General features: G+C 34.5%; 1 protein-coding gene across 3 annotated transcripts in view; it reads right to left on the reverse strand.

Moving 5' to 3' along the window:
* Positions 1-20,582, reverse strand: part of FAP (fibroblast activation protein alpha) — a 72,544-nt gene that overhangs the window by 45,467 nt on the left and 6,495 nt on the right. For all 3 annotated transcript variants that reach the window (XR_009504115.1, XM_059927167.1, XM_059927168.1), the window contains 7 exons: positions 9,363-9,461; positions 8,306-8,400; positions 7,316-7,390; positions 5,718-5,770; positions 2,311-2,383; positions 1,485-1,605; positions 430-584 (listed from right to left, as the gene is read on the reverse strand). Coding sequence is in view for 2 of the 3 variants with exons in the window: in XM_059927167.1 (XP_059783150.1) it covers positions 430-584; positions 1,485-1,605; positions 2,311-2,383; positions 5,718-5,770; positions 7,316-7,390; positions 8,306-8,400; positions 9,363-9,461 (671 nt within the window). In the remaining variant the exon portion in view is untranslated. The remainder of the gene's footprint in view (positions 1-429; positions 585-1,484; positions 1,606-2,310; positions 2,384-5,717; positions 5,771-7,315; positions 7,391-8,305; positions 8,401-9,362; positions 9,462-20,582) is intronic.

Below are 20,582 nucleotides of genomic sequence, written 5' to 3' on the forward strand. Positions count from 1 at the left end.
GAAAAGACCATAACTCAGGCTTACTTCGACCCGACAGGAACACCACATTCAACATTTTAATTTCTCATTCAACTTTGAATTTACATGAGAATTCAAGAGGGAATTGCAAAACAGAACTTTACCCGAATTTGGAGCATGAAATATGAAAAAAATTAAAATTAAGTTAAGCTTGTTTTTCCTCCATGATCTAGACCATATGTTTTTCAAAGACTCTGCAATGGATTTTGCAAAGACTACTTCATCCAGCCCAACCAGATGTCCAAAGCAACAGATGTCCACATAAATAATAGAGCACAGTACAATGTTTGCCTTACAATGCACAAGGATAAGAAGCTCTCCAAACTTGTTGATCCCACCTCTATTCATGGTATTGGTTGCTCATTTTGACACCAGGGAAATGGAAGCATCTGCTAAAAGTATTCCACATACCTTTGGGTATGGAATATTTATTGTTCTAGGATATTGTTCATCGCCATAATAGGAATAGGCAATAACTGGTATCTCTGTATCATTAAATTCTGCATATGCCAAAAATTTTCCATTAGGAGACCACCAGAGAGCATATTTTGTAGCAAGCATTTCCTCTGAAAAATAAATACTACCATATTAATTACTATGACAGTGTACTGTTAAAATCATCATAAATACTTCAAAATACATTGTATATAGCCATTTATTAACTGAAATAATTTATTTAGTGTGGATGTGACATATGCCATGCTTTGATTATCAAAAGATAAATGATCTAGGTTTAGAGGAATAGTTTAACTTAATACCCCATATCAAACATCAGTTAGTCTTCTGGGGAATTGACATTGATCAGAAATGTAATTTTTAAAATAAATAGTAAACATCTCAACAATAATTAATTTTCCCTTTTGGGGCCGCTTCTGATTTTTACAGTCATCTAAAGTAGCCGAAACAAGGAGAACTGTACTTATACTACAGAGTGACATAAATTTGAAAGTTGACTTTCTCTCCTGGGAATATTTTTTAAAAAACCAGTTAATTCAGTTATATACATTTTTAATAAAGGCAAGGACTAGAAGACCTTTTAAAGTCCAGTGAATTCCTAGATACTACATGACCCAGAAAGAGGACAAAATTCATGAACGCATCAAGAACCGAGAATATTTTCCTGCAAAATAATACAGACAGTTGTTTAGTTTTGGAAAAAAGGTTTATTTTGCAAGAAAAAAACAAACCCGAGAAAATGTACTAACACAGCATCTAAGGACCATATACTTCTTGGAATATAAATTATTACTACTACTTTATAATGCTCATGAAAATAAATTCTACAAGTCAGATGACAAGATTTTGTTCTTTCAGAATTTGCACGTCCTGTTCATAACCTGATAACAGCTTTCAGAAATGCCACCATTCATCTCAGTAACATACCACTCATCTAAACGTTACTAAACGTGTGCGATTATTTTCAATTAAAAGCCTAACGGCAGCAGTAAAAAAAGAATACAGCGTACCTTCATAAACCCAGTCTGGGATTCCATTAAATATTTTATTTTCTTTTCCATTATATGTTATTTGAAAAGGTGGGTCTTCTGGTCTTTGTTTCAGATAGATATTGTTTTGATAGACATATGCCTAGAAGTGGTGGTAAGTTAGTTAACAAGGAGAAATTTCATAAGAAATACAATAAAACCTGCATATTTGTGTTAATTATTCACCTAATACTTTTAAAAAGAGTGATAATCCAGATGCAAAAAGCTTCATAACTAAGATATCATTTTAATAGGTCAAGAAACCCCAACGAACTTACATTAACATTATGATTTTTAACATAACATAAAAATTATGATTTTAAAGTCTATATATTAAATAGAGAATAAAGCCTACTATTATATTCGTTGCCTTTATTACCTAAATAAATAATTGTGTATATTGACAGAAAGTCAAATAAATCTCTGAATATTAATAGCTAGCCAGATCTAATCTTTATTTAGAGTCCTTAAATAAGAGCTTGGACAAAATTTCATGTTGTCTGAAGCTAGTCTGGGAAACTTGTGAAAACCATATTTTTCCTGAGCTTTCTGGCACAACGCATTCTGGCTGAGTATAAGGATAAAGTTTTTGACTGCGATATTTAAAGAAGTCTATCCATGAGCTTGAGATTTTACGGAATTCTCAGATGGGTTTCAATTTATCAAAACTCTTCCCGTTTTTAACCACTTAAAATAGTCATAAATGTATTTTTTTTTTCTTTCAGGCATGGAAATTTAACAAAGGCCAAAATCAAATGGCTCCTCTTTTATTTGAATGATTAAACACTTCTATAATTTAAACATTTACTAATTTACTCCCAACAGGCGACCAGCATAAATACTGAATTGGACGAGGAAGCTCATTTCTTCTTATAAACTCTCTAGAAGAAAAGAAAGAAAATAAATAAATACACTTTGCTGTTCAATGCAAATAACAGGTATAAAAAGAAAAAATAAACAAACAATAAACATAAAGCATCATCGTTTCTGCTTTTTCAAACCTAATGGAAAAAATGTGACAACATGGGACAGAGGACATGGGGTAGTAGTTGGAATTCTTCACTAGTTACTTACAGGTCATTTAACTTCTGACCTTTTATATTGAGGTGAGTGGATTAAAGGGTTATAGACTGAAAAAGTGGGAATACCTCCAGAAATTACCTAATGGAACCCCCCTCATCTTATGGAAAGTAAACTTGAGGTTAGAGAAATGATATGACTTTTTAAACATCATATTGCTAGCTCTTGGAAGACCCCTCATTAAACTCAAGCCTTTTAACCCTCAGGACTGTAAAATGTGTACACACCAGGCTGAGATGGTTGCTGAAGTGCCTTCCAGCTCTGAAATTCTATAATTGTGCTGAAGTTTAATATGTACTCTTCCACATTTTCATTCACAACCGCCATCTCTGTGAATGCATATGCATTTCAAATTTTTGAAAATAAGATGCCATTTGACAATCTCCCCAGGGATCTGACTTGAAATCAGAAAAGGAAAGGAACATCTGATCTCAAGCTAAACTGAAAAAACAGATCATATACTGGGCAGTATGCCTTAAGCGTGAAAGTCCTCCACTCCACCCATGGGGAAATTTCAAATATATTATTGACCAAAAATCTCACTTTGATGCTTAGAGTTGCCCTGCAAATACTCAATCGACTGACTTGCACTGTGGAGTTTCTACAGTTCTTCGGCAAGAATGTGTTCAGATTTTTATAAGTGTTAAAGAGTTGTAGGATGCCGTGCTTAAGTTTTGACTATTATTTTCTTGAAGACTGTATGAATAGTTTCATCAAGAATGCTTTTGTGGAGATGCAAAACAAGACCTGCCTCCAAAGTATAATGTGAGGAGCCTGAAGGAAGACTCCTTGTCTCCCCCCTCCAAAAAAAATCTCTCCAACTTGGACCTAACATATGCTTGATATTTCTACTTTTCCCATTCTTCTAAATTTTGGACACCTGTGAAGACTTGCAACGCACGTTACCTTGATTTAACTTATTAGGTCATGAAGTATGAGGCCTAGCGACCAATGAGGGAAATGGCACTAGACAGATCAGCTTTGATTGGAGAAAGAGTGATGGCCCCGGAGGAAGGAGACTATTGGTGCTGCAGTGGGAATCCTGATTGCTGGAGGGCAGTTTATGAGCACCAGGCCCCTGGGAAGTCTGGAACAGATCAACATATGAGGGCACAGGCAAAAGAATGTCCCAGAAGAGAAGACATTCATCCCTGGTTTACAATTCTCTCTCAAACCAGTGTCCACATTACCTTTGACATTGTAACACTGCCTTAGGTTTCCATATACCAAGGAATCATCTATGCAAGCATGCAGACAGCACCAAGCTGAAAATCTCAGTGCACAGTTTCTTCGTGGCAGGCAGGTCACCACAGCTGCCATTGTCTGTGTTTTACAGTATGAGAGAAAGCGGAGGAGCGTGCTTTACAAAGGCTGTCATCCCCTCAGTAATCCTTCCCTTGCTTGAAATCAGAATTATCTTCATTTTCTCTATGGTAGATTTTTTATAAACCTTTTGGAGGCACATAGAAGACTTGGAATGAGTGATATTCAGTCTTGCCTTGAATCTCAACAAATTTGTCATTCTTCACTCCTTAAATTATGGTATATTTACCTGATAAAAAACCAATCTGGCAAATTAGATAGTTGTGCAAGAAAAAAACAAACAAAATAGTGGTTTGATTAAATTCACTGTACAAAAGCTAAATATTTAAAATGATTCTAGGCCATAAAGCTTATACAAACCATGATTGAAATATTAGTATTGTCATCTCCTTTTGGAATGCTGTTTAATTTGGTGAACCTCAACATAGGTAGGATGTGGAGAATTTCAAAATGATTAAAAGAAAAACAAAGAAATGATTAAAGCCTTAAGAAATTCTACTGAAAGAGTAAGGTTTCCACTTCACTAGTCTAAATGTTTCTTGAGAATAGGGTTGGCACCTCAAGCTCATTTGTGTCTCCCCACATATGCTTTTCACATAGTAGGTGCTCAATAAACACTTCTTGAATTTGGTAACAATGTGGATATAGAGAAAAAGACTCAGAGTGCATTAGATGGATTTAGAGTCTACGTTACATAGCAGTTCCTATTTCTTAATTTGACAGTTTAAGAAGATCAGAGTTATTCTTTTCTGAACATTTAAAAGAAGTAGAAAGATAAAGTTTTTTTAAATTTTTGTGTTCTTACTAGACAAAAGGGGAAATAGACCATAAGATTTTTCAGTACCTCTTCAAGCCATACAATTATTTTCACTTTTATATAACAGCAAATAGGATATCACATTAAGATGAGTAATTTAATCAATTCATTGTCCATACTTAGTCAGAAAGATTTTTCTAAAGTGCAAATCTGATCATGTCATTTCCCATTTAAAACCATTCAGTGATTCCCTATTGTCATCAGAATGAGATCTAAACTCTTCTTAATGGTTTCCTCATTATTATTTGGCCCATGATTTCTGGCCTCAACTCCTTCCCAAACTTACACCACCTCCTACTAGTAAGCATGCCCTCCTCCAATTTCAACTCAACTGACCTACTTTGAGTTTGCCAAACACTTCGTGCTTTCGTTTCCCTTTGGGCCTTTACATGTTGTTCTTTCTGCCAGGAATTCTCTCCCTCAGCTCTTTGCCTACCTACTCATTCATTTAATTTTTTTTCTTTTAAACTGTAAATATTTCAAATAATTAAACATAAAGATAAAGAAAATAATATAATAGATGACAATTTAGCATCTAAATTTAAAAGATATTATCATTTTACATTTTAAAAAACAATTCGTTTAAAATTAATTAAATTTAAATTAAATGCTGCATCTCCCTCCCTTCTGCTTCCTTCCAATGAAGGAGCCCCCTCTCCCCAACATTGTGTATCATTCCCATGCATTTTTGGTACTTTTATAAATATGTGTATTTTTATAAATTATATATTTATAATTTGGTGTTCAAAAGTAGGAAAAGTAAAACTATAGAGTGTATAAAAATGTAAGATATTAGTCACATAAAAAGAGGTGAATATTCCAAAGGAGTATTTCTTTGAATTTCTTAAGTTGTATAGGTATACATATATTGTAAAGAAGTAAGAAATTAAGACCAGAAACAAGAGAACGCAGTCTTAATCTCAAATCAGAGTCTGGAGTGAAAAAGTCTCTATATGAGACTTAAGTAGTGTTAATAAAAAGACATGAAGTTTTACCCATTTGTAAGATGGTAGATGTGATACGTTGCTGTGTAAGAGTATCTCCAAAGCTGTCAGGAAGAAGAGGCAAAGACAAATCATGATTCTTAAAAAGCTCAGGTCCATAATGTATAATCATAGGTCACTCAATTCAAGCTTCAGAATTATAAAAGGACTATTTTCACAAGGCACTAGGAAAGACATGTTTCAATTCTAAATGAGTCTCATTTAAAGAGTTTTACTGGGGACTTTTGTGCTGTTCGTCCAAATTCCAGAACTAATCTCAGCAGTGATTCAACCCTCACTCCATAAAAAGCATATCCAAAGACATTTCTTAACATAAAAAGCTTTTCTCTGACACACTCTACCCTAAAAAATGTTCCCTTTATGCTTTACCTTGATTGAAGTAAAACCACTGTAATTTCCAAGTCCCATAAAGATTACCCTGCACCTGGGTAATTATTATGATAATAACCCTTTAAAATTGGGTGAAGAGAAGTTACTCGACATATAGTTTTGTTGCAAAATGCTTGCTTTTCTTTGAGCATAGTTTTTTAAAATAGTAGAGACTGAAAAAATAAATAAGAGATATATAGCGTATAATTCCTCCAGAAAAAAACTGCTCGTTTCTCATTAAGTTTATTTGTGCTGTGGTTAGTGAATAAAGCAAGTATTATTCTGGATTTTGTTTCCTAAAGGGCTTTCAAACTTTTGGCAAAGAAGCTCCAGTGGATTGAAACATATCTTTCTGAAGATTGCAGGTGACCAAGACCTGGTCCGTTGGAAAATAATCAGCTGTCTGAACAATGGGGGAGGGGCAAGCTTGACTTTTCATTCTGTGTATTAAGGGAGCTTTGCATCTCAAGTAGAATATGAAAAATGGCAGTTAAAACAAAAGGTTCTTGATCTAAGAGTAACTATTAGAAGTTGAATTTGATAGTAAATTCTTCTTCCCTTTTACCAGCATAAGTAGGAAAAATAAGGTGATTATCTTCCATCCACAACTTCATTCAGGAGGGGGAAATTAAGTAAGGCTAAATAGTCCAGCTATGTGGGATTCTCCTACACTAGGCTACCAGGGTTAATTTATATATATATATATATATATATATATATATATATATATATAAATATATTAATATACTGACTGTGGAGAAAAGGGAACCCTCTTGCACTGTTGGTGGGAATGTAAATTGATACAGCCACTATGGAGAACAGTACAGAGGTTCCTTAAAAAGCAAGTGAATTAAATAAGGTATATCTTGATTTTTCCATTTTCAATAATAATAAATATCAACAAGGTTAAAATATGTGAGAATTGACTAATGATTTATGATACCAAATAACTTTTTTCTGATGAATATCAGTGCCCCCAAAATAAGTTTTTCCCTTAAGATGAAAGTAGTTTCTACTACTTGATGATAACCAGACAAGAATGTCAAATTCTGAATTATTTGTATATGTTTCTGCTATGCTTTGGGGGCTCAGCTAGAATTGCATCAATTTCTTGAATATTTAGAGATAAAGATAGACCCTTGCTTCCTCTTACTTTTATAAACCAATCTGTGGGCTAGTAGGAGATACAATCAGATAAACCCAAATTAAATAGTCAATACCTTTGAATAATCACTTTCTAGATATGCAAATTGTCGATCAGGTGATAAACCATAATTTGAAGCATTCACACTTTTCTGAAATTATGAAGAAGTTGATTAGAATACAGAAAAAATAACAGAGCCATATAAATTTGTAGTTCTAAAAGAATATTGTATCATCGATATACTCCCACATATACATTCAAAGCAATGTTTTAAAAGTTTAAGTAGTACCTACTGTATACAAAGAAATTTACTACACATTAGGGGATGAGGATGTGATAAATAGGATATACTTTGTGATTTCAAGAAGCTTATAATAGTAAACTTCTAAACAAATAACATTATAATTCAGAAAATTTTATAAAAGAGATATAGCATTGCAAAAGCGTTAAATAGCAAGTGACTGAATGCAAACGATAAGATGGTTTGTTGCACAGAGAAGGAGAAATATCAGCTGAGCTTGACTCTAAACGATTACCAGGCTCTTGAAGGTAGAGAAAGTAGGAGGTCTGAGAGTCCAGGAGGACAGAAGAACATGTGCCTATGTATCATAGGACCAGTCACTGAGCCTTTATTAGGTAACTGTCCTAAGCACTTTCAAATGTTACTTCATTTAATTCTTATACTAACCCAAAGAAGTATTATTATTCCTACTTTACAGAGGAAGAACCTGAGGCATGGTGAGGATGGAATAATGTGGAATCTTACCCAAGGCTCCATAACTAGTAAATGACAGAGCCAGGATTTGAACCTCAGTTTGCCTGACTCTAAGAACTGAGTTTGTACATTTTATCTCATAGGATACCTGTTCCACAGAGGAAGAAAAATGCTAGGTGATTTGAGCAGGCAAGGACAGTAATCTAGTGTGACTAGAAAAGAGAATGGGAAGATAACTGTGGTGGGGGATGGAGCTGAGAAGGCAGGTTGGGTCCAGATCAGGTGCTCAGTGTTCGGACTCTGTTCTTTGGGCAGAGGTTTCTGAGGAGGAAGATGATGGAGGATACATACCATGGTGGCATTACTCAAAATAGTGTATGATTCTCCTGTTTCAATATTATAAAATACTATATTATTATCTGTAGATTGACGAAGATATTCTTGTCCTTGAAACAAGAAGGAAAACAAAACTTGAAATGAGCTCCCTTAACAGGAAATACATTTATAACAAAGAGAAACCTCTCTCATTTCACATACTGACTTTCTTTTTCCTCTCTGTCTGGTACATATTGCCTTGTCAAATTTAAAATATGATAGTAAGTTGATGGTGGAAGGGAGGAAAGGGTTGTTTTTCTACATTACACAAAAATGCCATATTTGCTAGTAGGAGCCTTATTCTAACCAGTTCAGGGTGCTTAGGAGTAAATTTGGATTTTCTCTGTGTTACAAAGAGAATAAACCAGTTTAAAATTGTATGTTTCTTCTGCAATAAAAAAATATATATTCCATTTAGGCTGTGTTCGACTTAGTTTAAAACCTATTTTATATGCTTTTATTTTCTAAAGAGAAAATGAAAATATTCCATTTTATTTAGTGGCACTTTAGATATAAATTATATATAATATAAACAATTTAGTTGCTCTTACCACTTGTTTGATTAGACTCATTTGACAACATACTATTTTGAAAAACTATATGTAAATATCAATTTTATGAACCTTAAAGTATTTGTCTTCAAGTTAGGATTTGTTCATTTCTCAGATTATCTAGATTAACAATGCAATTTTTCTTTTGGTAAAATTCTCATGACTTCTTCTAAATAGGTGCTTATTTCCCATTCTGAAAAGCTATATCATATAATCAGCTTATTCTAACAATGCATTCTCAGATTTTACTGTTCTGCTAAAGCTACTACTGTTTTGGCATCATTACTATTGGGCAAACCCTGTCTAAATAGTTCTGTGAAAAAATGTTTTGTTGGCCACTTGACTTATCTAAATCATTGCTGATTTTATCCATTTCAACTAAGATGGCTTATGTTACCATAGAGAATTGTTGGCAATAAAAATAAAAACCAAAAATCATACATTTAAAAAAACCCCGAAAGGTAAAGAAATAATTCACTTACCTGAAATCCAGTTTGGAAAAAATGTTTTATAAGAAAATGTCCCATTTAAAATATCCTTCAGTGTGAGTGCTCTTGTTGTACTTCCTTCAGATTTATGAACTTTGGGGGAGGAGGAAACATATTATTACTTAAAAGAAGATGAATAACTCAAACGTCTCTCATCTGTTATTCCTCATATAATGAAAAGATCTGCCATTGCTAAATCCTTGTTTAACTCTTGTCTTAATAGCTCTGAGTATTATTTCCTTTTTGATAGACAAACTAATGAGGCTTAGAGAAGTAGTTTGGTTGCCTGGAAAGGAACACTGGCGGGAAAATCTCGAGGAGTGTGAAGGGGACCATGCTGAGCAGCAGGGACATTATTCTTCAGACAGTGAAGAATTTTCAGAGGTTTTTAAGAAGGAAGATGAGATGAGGTTCCAATAACTCTAGGTCTTGAAAAGCTGGGATTGCAGGCCATGCAGGTTTGACTAAAAACTTAGCCTTTTAAGCAGTTCATTGTAGTTCCTCACATATGCTTGGCTTGGATTTCTACTGATTTATCAGTGATATATTTTAGCATCCCAATTGGTCAGATGACATCATCCAGAATCCTTACCTTCAGACATCTCAAGAGAGGCATTAATGAAAGTAGATAATTTCTTATCCTGGCTAGGGGTTTTTATAAAGAGAAAATGGACCAGAAGAAAAGAAAACCACATCATCTATACAAATGATCTGGAAATTCCAAGAGTAGAGGTTTCCCATATAAAAACTAACTTAAAGTAGCTCACAAACCACAAGCAAATTTCACCTGTATTTGAACCCTCCAAAACAATTTTATGTTTCAAACGTGATTTCCATTATCAGAACAAGTTCATTATAGAGCCCTGAAACAGTCAGATATACCAGAAACTGTGGCAACCAATTTCCAATCCTTCTTCAATCCATATTCCTGTTCTCCACCCCTCCCACCTTACCCCTTCTCCAGGCCATCACTTACAGAACCAAAACTTAGAAAAGTGTCCTATACCTTGAATAGCATATATGAATCTGGTATTTGTTCATGTAAAAATAAAACTGTCAAAGATGAGCTTAAATTTATATCTTCCTGCTAAACACTTCCACAGCTTTCTATGACTCTTAAGATAAAGACCAAAAATGTTAGTCTGGACTATAAGCCCTAGCTGGTCTGGAATGGTCTACCTCTCCAGCCCCTTCTTGCCCCACTCTCACTACTTTGTAGACTCCAAACATCCTGGACTTTCAGTTTCTCAAATACTAATTTCTTTCTCCAGGGCTACTGAACCTCTTCCCACCCTCTCCCTTCTCCTTATAACTTCTCTTCAGCCTTTAGTGCTTAATATAAGTGCCACTTTCTCTGGGAAGCCCTTCCTGATCCCCTGGTTTAGGTCTGGTCCCCTTGTTATACATTACCATAGGCCAGGTTCCCTTTTTTAAGAACATTTGTCTTGGTTTGTAATCTTGTATGTATTTGAGTGATTATTTTATTCATATTTCTTCACCTCCCACTGTATTCTCAAAACAGTCCATAAGGCCAGAGACCATGTCTAAGTTTTGCTCACCACCACATCCCTAGTGTCTAGCACATAATAGGCATTTAATAAATACTTGTTGAATGAATGAATACATGAAATGAAGGATTGATGGGTGGATGGATGAGATTTGTGCCCTCTTCTTTACAGAATGGTTCTACTACTAATTTCCTATATGACTTTATAAGTTAATCTCTGGCATCACAGCTTGCTCATCTATAATATAAAGGACTGGACTAGAAAATGCTGATAATACCTTCCAATTTTACTACATTAGGTTTTGAAATTTGAGACACAACATGCTCTGTTAACCTTACAGTCACATAAATGTACTGCCATGTGATAAGGTCGAATTGACTAACTGGATAATAGCATCTTCTGCAGTTTTAACTGATTCACACTGATGTATGTATGCTCCATACTTTTGATTAGGACCATGAGTTATTTTCTTAATTTACTAAAAATTATCCTGGTAGCTGTAAGAACATAAATGGCTGATGAACCCCTATGCAACGAGGCACTAAATACTTAATAACATTAGATTATTCTAATAATCATCTTTGTACAGGTTCTTTGCATCCTAAGTAAGGTTGTACATGCCATACAATTATTCATAATGAAAGTGCTTCTATTTAATTAAATGGTCTTGTGCAAAATTCATACCACTGATTTTATAATTCCCATTCTATGAAAAAAATACTACCATTTTACTGCAACAGCATTAGTATAATTGCTAAGTATTTTAATTCAATTTTACTTAACTCTCTTAAGAGTAAATTGCTATCTGTTTCTAATATAGTCAAGGGGAAATTCTAACACTATTTACAATGGAAATTATTTTCCTTTTGAGATATATTTAATTTGTATCCTCACAACCCTGAACATATAGATGAAAAAAATTTTAATTTAAAGAATTCCTTTATTGTGAATACCAAGAAACTAGGTAATTGTTTTTCTTTAAACTTTTTTCAATATTAATTCAATAAATGAATATAATCTTGGTGATATCTTTTTTTGTCTACCATAAATAATGGTTTGATTATGGCTAATGACTTATATAACAGATTTTCCTACTTAAGTATCCTTGCATATAATTTTCCTTACTTGCAATTATGTTTAATTGAGAAATTCTTAGCTATAATTAATCTTCATTTTTATAGAAGGTTAAATTAAGTGAGCTAATTCAACTGAAACGTTTAGCTCTATGCTTGGCAGTCAATAAATGTTAGCTTTTGTTTTTGTCATAGCTTATCAGTAGTCTCCAAATAAATATTTTTGATCATTGTTTCTCAAACTAATTTGACCACTGGGACTTTTTTTTTTTAATATCTACTAAAATCACAGTATGGGTAATGCAGTTTCAGATTAAGCTATTAGTATATATAATTAAGGTTAACTTTTATTCTAATATAATGGAATTCATCAGTTATACTTAGAACATCTTGGTCATCCTAGGGCTCCATAAGTGAAATAATCCAATTATGATCATAAATAGGGTTAGTACTAATATCCCACATACAGATAAATAAAATTTATAAAAATCAAGAGTTTCAAATTATTTTAAAAATTCCTACTCATTTTCCTCTTTTAACATTAATAATCATGCTGATCCTTATCAGATTTCCCAAAAAGATTTCAAGGGTTAGTTATTTACTCTTTTTCACCTCTAATTTAGATTATCCTCAAAAGTTACATGAGATTATATTACTTCCCAGTTAGTCATTTATTTTAAATGGGTGCATGGTAGCTATAAATACCAATGATCTATATAGAGAACTTAACATATGTCATATTATAACTCAATATCTATAAAGCAATTTAAATATATATTAATTGTACTACTAATTACTGTAATGATAATAAGCCCCACCAGCACCAATGAAGTGATAAGGGCATATACAGAACACATCTAGAAGAGCCAGCTGTGTTTATGCGGAAATAGGCTTGTGGCACAGATTTGGGGTAGGTGATTATTCCTAACCTCACATGGGCTCAGAAGGTGTGATTATCCTGGCGTCAGGCTGGACTCAGAGTGATACCATATCAAATGGGGAGAATTTAAATTAGGCATTCTTTTCTTCCTGCTGAAAATGACCACATGTTCATAAATGCAATAGAGTAATGTATCTGCTCTAAGACGATGCTTTAGGTCACATATTAAGGGTTATAAGGCATGTACTTAGAATTTCCAATCCAAGTTCTGGTTCTTTGTACCAGCCAGGACAGTGCTCGGCATACAGTGGAAGCATGATAAATATTTGTTGAATGAAAAAATAAATCAGCTGGACAGATTTTATTTTAGTTTGTTTTCACTAATTCTCCCCCAAAGATACACCTGCCCTTACTCTTTATCCTCCTATCCATGTTGTAAATTTCATGTATAATTCTACCTGGACATGCCATCATTTAAATATGTATCAAAATTTTGTCCGTGGAGTTAGCTGGAGTGCTTGTTTGAAAAGCAAGATTCCTAGTCCTTATCTCAAATCTACTGATTCAGAATCTCTGGGGATAAGGCCCTGAGTTTCAGTTTTTACCAAGCCCCACAGGTGATTCTTCTGCAAAGAATCCAAATTTAGTGATTTCACTGAATCTATTGTACTTGGTTCAATGTTCTCCTGTGCCTGTCGGTGGAATTGCTCCTTGCTTATAAACCCCTGGTAGGTGGATGGGTCAGGCCTGCAGAGCAATTCACGCTTCATGGGCAGACTCCCCACAGCTAATGTTAATCATGGCTTTCAAGGAATGTTAATGGTCGCCTGTAATGTTTATGTCCCTAGTCAGTCCTCTTGCTCATTGCCTAGATGGACTCTTCTTTAGGTACCTTCCCTCCGCTGATCCTTGAGCAGTGGAGAAAGAGCAAAGGGACTGATTCTGCCCCAGATTAGATTTAAACAAGATAACAGGGAAAGCACTGGTAGGGGAAGGGGTTATTGTTTTCTAGTGTTTTGAATGTGTGTGTGTGTTTCTGTGTGAATCAGTATAAAATGCATCTCTATGGCATCAATCACACTAAACAAGTTCTAGTCACCTGAAAAGTATTCCACTAATAATTACTGAATGAATACGTGGATTTTCGTGCCTTTTTCCAAATAATGTTTTAATGTTGAATTATAATCTTTTGATTATTTTGGAAGTTTAGTTTTGGCATCTATAATTTTTAAACTCTAAGTAGCTGAGCAGAAGTAGAAAAGAATTCTGAGAGCATCTCTCTCTTCCATACGTAACTGACACTCACTTAACACTTAATTCTTGATAGTGCCCCTATAGTCAATTTGGCCCATCTTTAGCACAGTTATTTATACACTGCAAAACACTCCGATTTACTATAGTTTAATTATTTGCATTTTCAACGTTTTAAAGCACAGCTGGAAATAATTTCAATTATGAATCCAAGAAATGACAATTCACAGAAATGATTCCCAAGTAAATAATGATTCACTATTCTCCTAATTCTTTCTTAAAACTTTGTATTTATTCTTTATTAGGGTTCTATTTCTATTTCTGCCATTTAATTTTCTAGTCCTAAAAAATTGCAAATAAGTATCAGAACAGAGACATCTGATGTCAGCTCTAATATTCATCATAAATTAAATGAGAAAATATGGTTTATTAAGTGCGCACACGAACGGCTGGTAGGTCTTTTTGTTCTCACTTTCATACTTGTTTTGGAACTGATGCTTATGAGGCCACCTCAATGAAAGTGACATGGGCTCCCAGGCACACTGCACCTGTCTCTCTGCTGGCTCTGCAAAGATGCTGTCCTCAAATAGGCAATGTCTCCAGCCATTGCATCAGCTCATGTTTGTTTTTGGAGTGAGCACCACAGGGGCAAATGTCGGAGATACTTGGTTGGGAAATAAACTATTTAAAACTAATATTATATTTGGGCAAAGACTGACAACTTTGAAAAAAATGGAACTGAGGTAGCTTTAGACCAGTAATAAGTGTTATAATTGACTAAGTTCTAATAAGTACCAAGCACTCTGCATGCATGGTCTCGTGAAATACTCACAGCAACTCTTTAAGTACTATTATTAACACCATTTTACAGATTAGGAAATGGAAATTAGAGAGTTGAAGTAACTTGCCTAATACATAACAGAGCTGGGGTTTAAATCCAGCTCCATCTAATTTTAGAGACTGGGCACTTTACCACTACCTTTTGATTTAAAGTGAAAGCATACGTGTAATAAAACAAGACAAAACAAACACAAAAATAAGGTCAAGAACCAAGCAACACACAAGGGGGGTTGAATAATTATACCTCAAAATGAACGTTAAGAGAAAATGAGACAATTTGAGTTTTGTCAAAGCAAAGAGGTCGCTATAAGCTTTCAATGTCTCACTGAAGAATGTAGTAGCTCTCAGTTCTGAAAGAATTTCCCATGGTTCTCTCTACAGATAACACTGATCAACATATGTTATTCAAAGGTATTGTCAGGTTTAAGTTCATTTTGTGTATTATGTTATTGTTGTGCTATGTTAATTAGGGCTATTTTTTTCGTGATCTCTGAAGCAGTAAAGGTCATAGGGTATGGTCAACATAATGCACAAGAACATGGTAGTAAATGCCAAATATTTTGGTGACCCTGAAGATGAAAATAAACCTCATCTATATCTGAAGGCCCACTCAGTCTCCTTTGCCAGCTCATCTTCCTCTAATCTCTGCTTTAAATTGTGGTGTGGCTTATATTAGTTTTACTTGGGACCTCAGCAAGTGTCACCTTCCTCTACCATTTAATTCTCCCAGGGTTTCTATCACATATTCTTAGCTGGCTCACACCCACCCCCACTGCCACCCCTCACCCCTCACTGGATTTCTTCTCTGAGATCCAGACGATATATTAAACTTCCTCTTTAACACCTCCACCTGCATATCTCACAGGCACTTCAAAATCAGTATGTCTAATAGGTAACTAATGAGAACCTACTGTATAGCACAGGGAATTCTACTCAGTGCTCTCTGGTGACCTAAATGGAAGGAAATCTAAAAAAGAGTGGATAGATGTATATGTATAACTGATTCATGTTGCTGTACAGCAAAACTAACACAACATTGTAAAGCAACTATACTCTGATAAAAATTAATTTTAAAAAATCAGCATGTCTAAAGCTAAGAAAAAAGGAATTCCATGCTGTCCCTCCAGGTTTCTCCAAGTCAATGCAACTATCGTCCATGTAGTTCCTCAATTCAAATACCTGGGAGTTTTCCTTGACCTCCCTCTTCTTTTACTGTCTTTGTCCAGCACCCAGGTTTGACAATTCTATCTCCAAAATCTCTCTCAACTCTCTGCACTTCTACTGAACCTCCAAGGCCAAGCCATTTCTCACTAGGTAGGCTGTAATGGATACCTATTTGCTACACCTGTAATTTCATTCCTAGTATTTCATTGTGGTTTTGACTTACATTTTCCTGATGACTAATGATGTTGAGTCTCTTTTCATGAGCTTATTGGTCACTTTTATATCTTCTTTGGGGGAAATGTCTATCTTTTGTCCATTTTTTGAATTTGCTTATTTGCCTTTTATTATTGATTTGTAAGAGTTTTTAAAAAATATGTTCTGGATGCAAGTCACATATCAGATGTATGTATGTGCAAACATTTCCCCCCCATTTTGTGGGTAGTCTTTTCACTTCCTTGATGATAGCCTTTGCAACCGAAGTGTTAAATTTCAAAGAAGCCCAATTTATGTATTTTTCCCTTTGTTGCTTGTGCATTGGGTCGTATCTAAGAAACCACTGCCTAATCCAAGGACAAGAAGATTTATTCCTAGGTTTTGTTTTTGAGTGTTTTATAGTTTTAGCTCTTACATTTAGGTCTTTGATACATTTTGAGTTAACTTTTACGTATGGTGTGAGGAAGTGGGTCCAACATCATTTTTTGCATGTTGATATCCAGTTGTCCATTTGTTGAAAAGACTTTCTCCATTAAATTGCTATGGCATCCTTATTGAAAATCAGTTAACCATAAATGTAAGGCTTTTACACTTATTTCTGGGCTCTCAGTTATATTTGATTGATCTATATGTCTATCCTTTTTTAAAAATTAATTAATTAATTAATTAATTTATTTTTGGCTGTGTTGGGTTTTTGTTGCTACGCTCAGGCTTTCTCTAGTTGCGGCGAGTGGGGGCTTCTCTTGTTGCAGAGCACGGGCTCTAGGCGCATGGGTTTCAGTAGTTGTGATACGCGAGCTCAGTAGTTGTGGCTCGCGGGCTCTGGAGCGCAGGCTCAGTAGTTGTGGTGCACAGGCTTAGTTGCTCCGCGGCATGTGGGATCTTCCCAGACCAGGGCTCAAACCTGTGTTCCCTGCGCTGGCAGGTGGATTCTTAACCACTGCGCCACCAGGGAAGTCCCTATATGTCTATCCTTATGCCAGTATCACACGGTTTTGATTATGTATGTAAGCTTTGTAGTAAGTTTTGAAATAAGGAAGTGTGATTCCTCCAACTTTGTTCTTCATTTTCAATATAGCTATTATGGATCCCTTGTATTTCCATACAAATTTTGGAATCGGCTTGTCAATTTCTGCAAAAAAAAAAAAAAGTCATCTGGGATTTGGATAGGGATTGCATTTAATCTGCAGATAAATTTGGGGAGTATTGCCATCTTAAACATACTGTTTTCTGATCTATAAATATAGGATCTCTTTCCATTTATTTATATCTTTTTTGTATTGTTTATTGGTAATGTATAGAAATCCAATTGATTTTTTATATATTGATCTTGTGTTTTGCAAATTTTCTCAACTTGTTTATTAGTCCCAATATTTTTTAGTGAGTTCCTTAGGATTTTCTATAAACAATGTCATCTGCAAATAGAGATAGTTTTACTTTTTCCTTTCCAGTCTGGATACTTTTTATTTCTTTTCCTTATCTAATTGCCCTGGTTACAACCACCAATAAAATATTAAACAGAAGTAAGAGCAAGCATGCTGTCTTGTTCTTGATCTTAGGGGAAGAGCACTGAATCTTTCACCAGTGGGATGTTAGCTGTGAGGTTTTTGTGGATGCCCTTTATCAGATAGAGGAAATTCCTCCTATTTCTAGTCTGCTGAGTGTTTTTACAATGAGAGGGTGCTCAGTTTTGTTAAATACTTCTTCTGTGTCTATTGAAATGACCATGTAGTGTTTGTCCTTTTTTCTATTAATATAGCTTATTATAGCAATTGATTTTTGGATATTAAACCTTGCATTCTTGGGATCAATCTCACTTGGTCTTGGTGAATAGTCCTTTTTATACATTGCTGGATTTGTCTTGTTAGTATTATGTTGAGGGTTTTTCCATTTATATTCATAATAAATATTGGTCTGTAACTGCTATTGGTCTGTAACTTCTTTTCTTGTAATGTTTTTGAATATTTTTGGTATCACAGCAACACTGGCCTTACAGCATGAGTTGAGAAGTGTTCTCCTTTAGTTTTTGGAAGAGTTTGTGAAGGATTGGTAATAATTCTTAAAAAGTTTGGTAGAGTTTACCAGTGAAGTCAGCTGTGCTTTGGGTTTTCTTTGCAGGAAGTTAAAAATCACTAAATCAATTTCTTCAGTTGTTATAGTTCTATTCAGGTTTTCTATTTATTCTTGAGTGAATTGTGGTAGTTTGTATCTTTCTAGAAATTTGTTCTTTTCTTCTAAGTTATCTGATTTTTTGACAGTCTTTCTATCCTGTTCCTTTGAGTCCTATCATATCAGTTTTTCTACCAAGTATAAAAACCATAATCAGTTTGAAAAAATTTTAATTTAGATACTAAGCAACCCTATTTTTTTTATTATTAGCAGGAATAAAGGTTAATAAAGATTGTAAATTATTCTGTTTTTACTACATAATTTTTGTTAATTCACAAGGATACTGAAATGAAAAATAAATTCTTTGCTCTCTATATAATAACCAATAAGTAAGTAAAAGACTGATTAGTATTGATTATCCCATGGAAATATTATTTTAATTTATGCCTAACATGTTGCTAGATTTTAAGGCTCAGTTTGACTGTCTCTGGTTCTTAAGAACCTTTAGCCTTGATTCTACCTCCCCTATTTGAGCTTTAGAACATGTTTTTCTCAAGGTCTGTATATGACTAGATATTCTTGTGTAAGTTGTAACAATTCGCTTTGGAAATCAGAGACAGGTAAACTCCTCTGCATAATGGGAGTCATCCAAAGACTTGGATTATTTTCTAAATTATTTAGAATTTGACAAAACTCAAAGAATTTCCCAAGATTCATCATCTGTGATTTTAAAATCCAAGTGCAAAGTAGAGAAATATAATCTGCAAGGTTGAGTTGTTTACACTCAACTCAAAAGCTCTGTTATGTCCATGAACTTTCTGAAACTTTTCCTCAGCACTTTAGGCTTCCCCATATTTCCTCCAAAAGAACAGTGAATAAATAAGCTTAAAACTCTTAAGATATTTGAGGGAATCTGTTTCACAGTTCTGAATGTCGATACTGGGAAAATTTTAAGCCTTAAAAACATATTCACATCTCCTTTGATGATAATTTGGTCTCACAAATATCTTATTTTATAAAAAGTGATTGTTGAGGTTATAATAGTAGTAATAGTAACAATAATGATAATAATAATAACAATGGTTTCTGCCTAAAATATAGACATTCTAAATGATATTTATTCTTATAAAATATTGATTTATATTCTGTCTAAATCATCTGTGACTTCAGATATCTTCTGAAATAAATTATATAAGGTATTACTTACCTAAGTAAGCAATCACTATAAATTTTATATATGTGTGTACAGTCATAAGTACATATGTATATATGTATTTTCCTGTGTTCATTTGTTTATGTAATTTTGGCCTCACAGCTATCAATCTCCTTCTGATTCCCTGAACTTCCCAAATATACTTTCCTGCTTCAGAGCCTTTGTATCTTCTTTCCCCTCTGCATTGAGGGTCTAGCCCCCAGCTTGCATCCTTCCGTCCTTAAGGTCTTGGCTCAAATATCATCTCAGAGAAGCCTTCCTTGACCACTTCTGTTATGAACTGAATTGTGCCCCCCCAAAATACATAAACTGAAGCTCTAACCCTCAATGGAACTGTATTTGTAGATAGGTCCTTTAACAAGGTAATTAAGATTACATAAGACCATAATGGTGGAGCTCTACTCTGATAGAACTGGTGGTGCCCTTATTGGAAGAGGAAGAGACACCAGGAGTGCACATGCACAGAGGAAAAGCCATATGAGGACAAAACAAGAAGGCAGCCATCTACAAGCCAAGGAGAGAAGCCTCCAGAAAAACTAAACCTGACTATACCTTGATCTTGGACTTCCAGCCTCCAGAACTGTGAGAATATAAATTTCTGTTGTTTAAGCCACCCCGTCTGTGATATTTTGTCATGGCAGCCCTAGATGTCTAACACAGCCTCCACTCCAGTTGTTTTCTGTAGCACTGCTACGAATTTGAAATACTCTATTAATTCACTTATTTACTTGTTTATTATCAGATTGTCCTTTCCTAAGGCCAGAGACCTTGCCATTCATTCCTTATACCTGTGCCTGGTATTTAGAAGGTGCTCAATAAATAATTCGTTGAACAAATAACCAAAGTATCCAGGAGCACAGTGGACTGGGCATTGTGGATATGGATAACTAGGGATGCTAATCTCTGTGTTTTCATATTCAGTAGATTGCTATTTTTAATCTCAGGAAGAATACTATAGCTTCT

The sequence above is a fragment of the Balaenoptera ricei genome, chromosome 7 (genome assembly GCF_028023285.1).
Source record: "Balaenoptera ricei isolate mBalRic1 chromosome 7, mBalRic1.hap2, whole genome shotgun sequence".
Taxonomy (NCBI): domain Eukaryota; kingdom Metazoa; phylum Chordata; class Mammalia; order Artiodactyla; family Balaenopteridae; genus Balaenoptera; species Balaenoptera ricei.